General features: G+C 39.8%; 1 protein-coding gene across 1 annotated transcript; it reads right to left on the reverse strand.

The window, feature by feature from the left end:
- Positions 1-1,077: 1,077 nt before the first annotated feature.
- LOC103707198 (L-ascorbate oxidase homolog) lies at positions 1,078-7,309 on the reverse strand. Its single transcript, XM_039126022.1, has 8 exons — positions 6,908-7,309; positions 6,692-6,801; positions 4,314-4,584; positions 3,929-4,031; positions 3,461-3,806; positions 2,452-2,817; positions 2,280-2,358; positions 1,078-1,641 (listed from the first exon to the last, which is right to left on the reverse strand). Exons 1-8 carry the CDS (start codon positions 7,067-7,069, stop codon positions 1,429-1,431), a joined length of 1,650 nt encoding a protein of 549 aa, XP_038981950.1. The 5' UTR covers positions 7,070-7,309; the 3' UTR covers positions 1,078-1,428.
- Positions 7,310-10,259: the final 2,950 nt, after the last annotated feature.

The following is a 10,259-nucleotide window of genomic DNA, read 5'->3' on the forward strand; positions in this document are numbered from 1 at the left end:
ATTTCTGAAAATGCAAAGCTAAACTTCAAGTATCTCTAGCAATTGGAATGCGAGAAACAAAAGTTTGATAGAAGCTAATTAACAACCTTATGTCCAAGTATGTCTGCACTGGAATCTTTGCTGATCGAAGAGCATCCCATGCATAGCATCTTTCTTTAATAAGGACTTGCATTACTTCAAATTTTGCATTATTCAAGAGAGAGAAGCAAGAGAAATGGATCTTTCGATATGGACGAGTGAATTTTATTAACCAGATTATTATCCCAGTCATGTATACTTTTCTTTCACAAGCATCACTCATGGTGTGAATGAGGCAACGCCCTTGTATTCCTTTCTATAATACAAAAGAAATACATACAAAAGTAAACATTTGTCGAAATGAAATGAAAAATGCTTATTGTAACAATAAGACAAGCATTGCAGATGTTTGTATTTAGATAATATTGGACAAACATAACCACAAGGGCAATTTATCTCCTGGATGTCGACGTATAAATGTTTATGAAGCCAAAATGTTGTCTCATACTCCTGTCTATATATGTTTGGCATCAAGCCATCTATACTTCTGAGAACAGTTCCACATCAAGCATTGAATCTTTCATAAAATATAGTTATCCACTCTGTGCATAACTATATTTACACGCCCACTTTGTGCGGTAAAAAATTCAGCACTGCAACTAAACCAACCGTTCAGCCAGTAAGCAAACTACGTTTCCAATTGGATAGCAGATGTAACATACCACCTATGAGGAGATATTATACAAACCTTGCTGTAAAAGCAAATCAACCAAATTATCATATCTAGGACCCATGATGATATTGGAAAAATAGCAGTCAAATAATTGCCAGTTCTTATAAGATTTTTCCCCATTGGCTGATAAGTAAAAATCTTTGAATTGGAAAAAAAGCTGAATGACATATAACTTTCTATAGTCCCTGGAAGTGAAAAGCCTGCAGTCTCTATGCAATGACTTGTTTTTCCATATAAATGAGTTGATCAAATTTAACAAAAAGTGCAGATTGCCCCCCCTTTTTTTCTTCAAAATTGAACTGTGATAACTCTGCAAATTAAGCTGCTGATTATAAAATATGCATGCTACTTTCTATTTTCTGGAATGATTATGAAATCATGTACTAGCAGTAAACTCAGATGAAGCTAGCTGAGCCTAGTAGATCTTGCTAAAAATACACTGCAAGGAAACAACATATGGAGTAATACACATACAGAACCTGATTTTACCGCAAACAATGGTTACCATTGCAGCAGCTAAGGAAACAGCAAATAGATATAAGAATTGCTTTGAATAAAAATAGCTGGCTCAAGCGGAGTTCCAAGCTGAGTTCCTAGCAATATCGCCCAAACTAGCCATCTGATCTCAAGTGAACAATCTGTCACCCCCTCGTGACAATATCTTGACATGCACTTGATCAGAGCGGTCTTGTTCGACGACCTGCAGCCCGGCCACAAAGAAGTGCATTCCTAGGAATTGGGTATTCGTCCCTCCACGAATTTGCTGGAGAGTACACGCGGAGATAGAATTGCTGCCCCAAGTATTGTCGAGCCCAGTTTTCAGACCTTACATTCCACATACCTACATTATCCAAAGGCATATAGACAGCAGTCCATCCTTTGGGGTAAACCTGAAATGAGTTTAATATCGCCAATGTATCAGATAATCCAAAGGTAAAAGATGGAACAAACTCATTGTGCTTATACTTCCCAAGCTAAATAAGTCAGCTGAATCTACATATTTCCAGTTATTGTTGGTTTAGAGGAGCTGCACCATGGTTTTGGACAATCCAAAAGTCCAAGAGATCATCATGCAATTTCCACATTAAATACAGAAAATTCAGTGGGGCACAGAATTTTGACAGCTTGCCTAGACATTACGGCAGAATCTACTAAACAGGGTTATCATAGGATACTCTCAAATCATTTTCTTTTATTTAGAGTTTTCCAGTCATAGACATTTCGTACTAGCAGGCTCATAGAAAAGATGCATTGCTTAGAGGCTGAAATAGTTGACAATGAGTTTGTTTCCTCAAAGTGATGTGATGTAATGTGGTAGTTGTGCTTGAAGTAGAGCCCGCTGGCTAAAAGAATTTTTGAAAAGAAAAATTATGAAAAGGTAACTGGCATTAAATAACTCACAAGCAGCTATGTCAGAAAATGAGAAGTTATCTTTTTGCCATTACTAAACCTTAAAGCTCTGAGATCATGATTCACCAATCTGTCAAAGAGCGAGGAAAAAATGAATGTTTGAATTCTCAATAATTACCTGAAGCGTGCAACGATTAACAGTGTCTCTCAAATTATAAGACTTCCTGCTAGCTGCTGTCCATTGCCCTCCATCCATTCTGCAGATTTCCAAATAATTCTCGATTACGATAGGTAATTAAGAATGAAAACATAAATTCTTGGCGAAAATGCTTTAGGTTCTTCATTACTACCCGACAACCCAGAAGGAATATCCATCGATATGCCATGATTGAACGGTGTCTTCGTAGTTTTCAAAGATAATCTCAACATATTCTCGAAAATTAGCTGCCATGACAGAGGTCTGGAGATAACCACCTCCAAATGTTGGGTTATAAGGAATGCTTCCAAGTGAAAATACACCAGAAATCTTGTAGAAGTCTGCAAGTTTCAGGGGAGTATCAGCTGGAATAAAGGAGACACTGTTGACAGCATATCTCTGCTTGCCATTGATGATAGGTGCAGAGTTTGCAAGCCTAATGGTTCGGGTAGTGTTGACAAGCCCATAGTGATAGGAACCTTGCGGGTTAGGCCTTGGCCCACTAGCTGTGAGATTCCATCTGGTTTTTAGATAAGAAAAGATCAGCGATCCACGTTAATTTGAAAATCTACAGAGTGGAATAAGAAATTTAGTAAATCAATAAAATTAGAGCAAACCACATCAAAAGATCTATCCATATTGTCAAACATATTAGCTTTAGCTTCCATATATACGTGCTAAATATAACGTTGATAGTCTAGAAAAGATTTTGCATGGTTACGATCGTGCAAATTCAACAGTCTATGTAAAGTAAATTTAAGGTGAGATATGGAAAACCAAATTGCATGTATTCTAAGGTGAAGTAGGAGCAAAGCTCCTAAATCAGATTATACCTAATTATATTAAGAAAAAGCTTAATGATAGAGATTAGTGACCATAAGATGGGGATAAATTGTATAACCAAGGATTAGGATCACATTTAGATACAAACCACTACACTGATACAGCACAAGAAGCAACTTTTTATTTACAAAAAGGACATTGGCATAATTAAAGAGCTTATTTGAATTGCTTGAGACTATATTCATGAACTATCTTCAGAGAAGCTTAAATGGCTCAAGTGCACAAGGATAAACAGATGCACATTAAGGGGCGAACAAGATGACAGAAAAATGAGGAGATAAATACATGATCATTAAATATTTTGAAGTGAAATATAATACCGAATAGATCTGGCCTGGTTGAGGGACCAATTAATCTGGGTGGTAGGCCCTCCAGGAAGTGGACCCACAGGTTTTCCGAAAGAATTACTGTAATGGAGGATGGCAGTGGTGGTGAGCACAGTGCGGGTAAATCGGGTGGAAACCACAATGTAGTAGTCCCGTGGTGGCTGATCAGCTGTGACGAGGACCGAGTAAGACTGGCCCAGATGGACATCCAATGAAGAATAGGTATTTTGGAGGGTGTGAGACCCTTCAACCTCAACCAGCTTCATTGTGTGCCCTTGAAATCTTATGTTTAGAGATGTTGCCAACCCCACATTGGATATCCGAAACCGGTATGTTTTACCTGTAAGAATCAAAATATAACTCGTCTAATGTATATCATAGTGTACTGAGATAAAAACACAGAAAATGGAAGAACAGAGAGACAGTATCCGCTGTCTATAGATAAAAGAAGATGAGGAATACCTCGTTCAACTGTAAAATAGTTCCCATTCCATCCACGGCCGTTGATTAGAACACCGTCAGGGAAAAGAAGATTCCTGCCACTGTCTAATACGTACTTCAGGACCTACAAATGGAAAAAAAAAATAAAAAATAAAAACTTATGATATCAAATAATGATAAATCTAGGCAACTAAAGTACAAAACTAAAGACTCGCTAGCTCATGCTAGACTGAAGAAATCAAAGTAGTATAAGTGAGGATGAAGATCCAGTACTTGATAGAAACACAGAACAATGCTTATGTGCAAAAGTAGAAAAAAATGAGGGGCTTTAGTGCTTTTCGTTTTTTTCAATATTGCTCGATCTCGACAGTCAACGGGAGAAATTATTGCAGTTAGGGTGGCTTACAGTGTGGTTGGCCTTGTACCAGTCGCCAATCAACAAAGTATAATCTCCAGCAGGAGGAGGGAAGGGCACAGGAATCAGTGGACGACTCAGGATCCTGAAGCCACCAAATCCACCAGCAGCCTTGTGGAATGCGAGAGAGGGGAAGTAGAAGTAGCTTCCAATCTGGTCCTTGACTTGCAGCACATAGGTAAAGTTCCTCCTAGGTGGGATGGGACAGTTGGTGCCATAGACCCCATCTTGCCATGAATTCCTCCTCTGTTGTATCCCATTCCTGCTCAAACATTTAAAACCCCATACATCAGTGTCAGAATTCTCGTATAACAGGCACGATGGGAAAAAACTGATTGTGCAGCAAAACTATTCAAATGAAACAAGAACAGTCCATATGTTGCTGCATTTTTTTGGTTTCATTAGCACGAATAAGACCTCCTGATTCCGTGGTGTTCCATTAAGTGATTTAATCAATCTTATCAAAACGACTACTAACTGTTATATGAAATTCTTCTGCACATAGACAACTACGCATGTTTCCCACCAGTCCACGCTTAAAAATCTGGTGCTCTATCGAACATGGTCACTAGCACAGTGCTTCAGGAAAACAATCAGATGATTTAGGATCAAACAAAGATGTCAACAAAGATGTCAGCTTTGTTTGTCACGATCAAACAAATTGTGAAATTGGTAAATTATTAGATAACTCTTGATCTATTCAATTACGATAGTTGTTGAAATCACCACTTGTCTTACAAGTTTAAGCTGATAGAATGGAGTAGATTTACTTATATATTTTATATTTTCTTACACTTTTTCTCACGTGTAGGCCGGACTTTTTTTTTAATGGGTGAGCCCAACAAATAAATTTTTTTTGATAATGGGGTTAAAGAGTGTAGAGATAGGTTTCGAACTCAAAACCTCTACTCTGATACCATGTTGAAATCATCACTTGCCCCAAAAGCTTAAGCTTTTAGGATAAGTGGTGATTTCAATAATAGTCAGAACCCATGTTGTCTAATTAAACATTAAGGCCCTTAACCGAAGCTTACAAATTTAACACCTCAGGTTTAGACCCACACATTTAGCACCTAGGTTTAGGCCTATTTTAACTTTTCTGGTAGCTATTTAACACTGGCTCTATTTTTTTTTTTTTGGTACAAAATAGCGAGGGGGGACCCACCTGCGTAGCAGCCTTCACTGGGCTCCCCTTCCACCAGAAAATGTTCGATGCAAGTCAGAAGTTTCTGCGTGCTCTTTCCGACCCGTAGGTTGTCCCACATGTGAGTACGTCGCCCAGCGCCACCTCAGTATCGGCGGACTAAATGACGACTCTACCTGATAAACCAGGCAAGGGGTATCCGGTCCTCATATTTAATCGACGCTCACGCATTTCGAACTTAGGTTACTTCTGTAAAATCTTAGCTCTGTTCCAACTGTGCTACCACCTTGGTGGTGGACCCTAATTTCTATAACACAGCACTTTGCCATTGATCCGTTCACCCGGCCTCTGGTGCTGCAAAGAGGTCAGCTCTACTGAGCCAAGTCCATCAAGGGCCCAAGCCCAATTACTCCCACCATTCACCGCCGACCATCTCTAGCGCATGTTGGCGGCTGACATGAGATCTAATAAATAAGCGGCCGGCTGACATGAGACCTATAATATAAAAGCGGGTCCCGCACATTCCATGCTAACCTTCGGATCTCAATCCAAGGGCAGCTTGGACTGCACCGACATCAGATTACAGATGTCATGGAGACCAATTAAACCACATTAAAAAATGATAAAATTTAATAGGTTGAAGACGAATCTATACCATACCCACCCGTGACCACAACGACGCAAGGGGTGGGATTCCTGCTTCCCGCTGCCGCCCACCCTTTTCGATTGTTTAGTAATTTTTTGTTTACTCCTACGGATCTAAAAACTAAAAGGAGCGCCAATCCAATCCCGCCTTTCATCGTGTCCTCGATTTCGCCCCCCTTTCCCAAAATATTAGTGGATGGACCCGGTCCAGCGAGCCAGTCCAAATCCCGAAGCGTATCTACGGTGAATAACAGGATGAATTCTCATCACCGTTTTGATCTCGAAGAGTTTAAATGTAAAGGATGGGCAATGCGGCGAGCATTACTATTGGACCGGTCCATTGGAACTGGTCCATCCACTAATTTGTGGCCTTTCAGAAGAGGCAACAGAGAAGTGGCGTCGGCATCTCTCACGTCACTCTGATTGTTGCCCAAAGACACAGATTTGGACCTTGAATTCTCGATCTCGCCAATGACCTCCATGAATGGAAGCGTAACATTCATAAAAGAATAATTTCGTAATGAAGAAAACGAGGGAAGAAAAAAAAGAAGAGAATAGTAACGGGGAGCGTAGTAGCGACCAGGAGAGGAGGAATGGCTCCGGCAAGCTGTTGAAGACGTTGATGATGAGGTTGTCATTGGTAACTGCCTCGATCTGGGGCCCCGGGAACTGGCCATTGATCAAAATCCCCTGCAATCCGCCACCAAAGAACAAATCATTTAACAAAAGCTCTCTCATTTCAAAGAAAACACTGAGAAACGAGATGAACGAGAGAGAGGAGTAGGAGGAGGAGGACCTGTTGTTTGACGCCGAGAGGCCAGATGTCGCCGTAGGTGATGTTCCAGGTGAAGAAGCGGTAGGGATCGTCACCTCGGACAGAGGAAATAAGAAGAAAGAAGAAGAGGAAAGAAGCCAAGAGCCTGGTCTTTCCCATTCCGAGGCCCCTCCCCTTTCCCATTCCTTCCTGACTAGAAAAAAAAAAGAAGAAGATGCTTCGAGAATGGGTAATTAGGGAAGAAGCACAGTTAAAAGGGAAATGGGAAGAAGGCGAGATCTATGGCCACGTTCTGATAGCGGCGAATAGAGCGAGCGGAATAAAGATAGGAAGAAGGGATACTTAATAGGGAAGCGAGCGTACTAATAGACGTGGACTTGTGAGTTGTTTCTCTTCAGGCGGGCCTCCTTTTGTAACAGAGAGAGAGAGAGAGAGAGAGAGAGAGAGAGAGAGAGCTGTCACGGGTTGATGGCGGGAGTAAAGAAGGGCAGGGGTCGGCAGGAGGGGCGACGGCCATGCCGATGGTAATGAACCATGGAACTCCACAGTTTCATGTAACCACCCCTAAATCTCGCATTAAGGACGGATGAGAATACTTAAAAATATTTCTCCTAATCTCTACACAAGCCTCATGCAACACCTTCCAGTTTATCTACTTGACAACTTTGTCATGTCCCTATACATTGCAATACAATGAGAATAGCCTCATTCAGAACTTTTGGGCCGTACAAGCCAAGTGAGAACGAGAGATTTACTTTCTCTCTGCTACATATGTAGTAATACAGTGAGAAGAGGCTTGAAGGCCAATTTAGGATCAATAATGTCTCTTTGATATCTCTGTACTATCTTCGCTGGATCTCACTCGTAGCTTCATGTGGCGCTTTAATCAGGAGTTTTAATTGGTGTCGGTGGGCCATGTGGGATCAAGGGCAGCTCTACGGCACTTCTTGAATATTGAATTGATTACTTGAGGAAAAGAAAAAGGTCCTTTTCAATAAAAAAAAGGTTGCCGTTTTATGAATACATGTACTGTCAGGGTCTGATGCGAGTTCGAGCTTACTGCTATGTGATGTTCACAGATTGTTAAACAAGAATAATCTATCGTGGACCACATACGTCTATTGGGAGACAAATAGCGTGGCCGATTGGATGGTCTTATTTGCAGCCCACCACTCAGAAGACTTAATCTGAGATGACTATGCGTCTGTGCTCTATTCTCTAGCATCTTGCTTAAAGCTAATTTCATTCCCTTAGATATACTGATATTGCTAAATAAAGGAAAGGAGTTTTTTGCCATGATTATGCCTAATTATAGACATGAATTTGGGTGTTATAGTAGCTGTTTTTATTTTCCTTTTTTCCGGAGGCATGCTACAATTAGCTCGGAAAGTTTAACCAGTTCTAGATGAATTGGTTTAGCATGATTTCCTTAAAATAGAGGCTTCTGAGTTTGATTTTCAGGACATGGATTTAGGAAATTGCTGCGAACCTCTGTATCACAAGATATGATGAATTTGCTTTATTTAAAAAACTGCATGCTTGATTGAGAATTATGCATGAAGGATGCACAAATTCTCCATCACAGTAATTGCCTGGCAATGTGGATTATCAATTTGAGCTGTCTCATATAGCCGAACTAGTTGAAAACAATAAAATAATCCAGAAAGTTTCATATTTTATTTTTATTTAATACAACATTTTACTTCCAAAAATAATCACTCTAGCCGAAATAAATATAAATAAATAAATAGTAACGGGCAAGGAGCAGGAGCAAGAGTTTCTGGCAGATTTTTGAACTGTTCAGGTTGATAGATGGAGATTTCAAGCAAACATCACTTCCCCTCCTGCCCGCATGTGCACTTCACCAATCCTCCCTCTCTATCTTCTTCGGCAATATCTATTGTCTTTGGATCACTCTATCCTCTTCTCCTCCAATAAAATCTACTCAACTTGTACAGAGCTCTCCATTCAACTTTGATACGGACGACATCGGCATTACTGTGTTCGACCATCATTAAAATTTATCCATATTAATGATGTTGTTGACAATACAATATTCAGCTACCATTAGTATAACAAAAATTTTGATTAAAATATTCTACTTGTTATACTTATTTATTATTAGAAATAATTATATTCTACGCATCATCAAGGGCCAATATTAGTGATGTTGGAATTTAAGTATTTGTAGGAAAGCATCAGTACAAGATTTTAGTATTGATGATGAAAATTGTTACTTGGCTATCATAAAAAATTATTACTATAACAAAATTTTGATTATTAAATCTTTCTATTCAGTATATTTTATTATGATATAATTTATAAATAGTTTTTAAAAAAATTATCGCACTAGTTCCATGCATGCATATTTTTTCGAAAAAATCATTGAGCTTCTTTGGACATCAATAGCTGATAGTCCCACTCCGTTGTTTTTTTACTTTCTTTTGATATGGCTGGATGTACTCAAGCTAGAATTATATGAACTATTGTTTTCTTAAAAAAAAAAAAAAATTGGGCTTTGGGAAGAGTTGGATGGAGCAAAGAAACATAGCATGTGCGGAGGCCAACATCACGTCATCCCAGGCTACAGTTGGTAAGAATTAATTAATTTATTAACCCTCGTAATTTAGCTAACAAGATGAGTGAACAGCCACGTGAAGTACAGAAGTTGCATCAGAAAGACATGGCCTGTGTCGGTGCGTTTTATTTACGAGTTCTCTTCCAGCTGTCACCTGTTCCTACATGTCCGAACGATAGAAACGGGGTCAAAAACATGCGTGCAGGACTCTTTTATGCAATTAAACCTTGGGTGACTTCACAACAACAAATACGTGAGTGTGATTATTTTACCAACAAACAAACATGAATGCGACTTGTGGGGGGAAATGCCCTGTGATCGAGCCTAGATGGGCGATAACTGTCATGTCATGCAGCTTGGTTTGATTGCGATGCATCTTGAATTCTTTTTTCTTTACAACGAATCACTCACATTAATCTAGTTCTGAATATATAAAAAGCCACCAAGATGGTAGCCTAGTAGTACTGGACATAATCTTCCATCCTCATAGTTCCAAGTTCAAATCGTTGCAGCGTCGATTAAAATATGATTTCAGCCATTGCTTGGATATGGAGCCTAAGAGTGCTTATTGAACCTCTAGTAGATTTGGTGGTGTCAGATGTGACGTACTCATATGGAGGATTCGAGCCGGAGCTTAGAGGGATAGCCGAGTCAAGCCTACGAATAGGGAGGATATGAGTAAAATCGATTGGAGTGCCCAACACACCGCTATTTCTGCCTACATCGAACACTCTCCTGGCGGGCGGGGGCCCAGTGAAGGTACGTGGGGGTGGGCTTGTCTCTTTCTCCTTTTTT

Source organism: Phoenix dactylifera, chromosome 4 (genome assembly GCF_009389715.1).
Source record: "Phoenix dactylifera cultivar Barhee BC4 chromosome 4, palm_55x_up_171113_PBpolish2nd_filt_p, whole genome shotgun sequence".
Classification (NCBI taxonomy): domain Eukaryota; kingdom Viridiplantae; phylum Streptophyta; class Magnoliopsida; order Arecales; family Arecaceae; genus Phoenix; species Phoenix dactylifera.

Coding starts and splice junctions, on each gene's coding strand:
- LOC103707198 (XM_039126022.1), bottom strand. CDS start 7,069: ATGGGAAAGGGGAGGGGCCTCGGAATGGGAAAGACCAGGCTCTTGGCT. Junction 6,802..6,907: donor CTCTCGGCGTCAAACAACAG/GTCCTCCTCCTC, acceptor GGCGGATTGCAG/GGGATTTTGATCAATGGCCA. Junction 4,585..6,691: donor GAGCCATTCCTCCTCTCCTG/GTCGCTACTACG, acceptor ATGTTTGAGCAG/GAATGGGATACAACAGAGGA.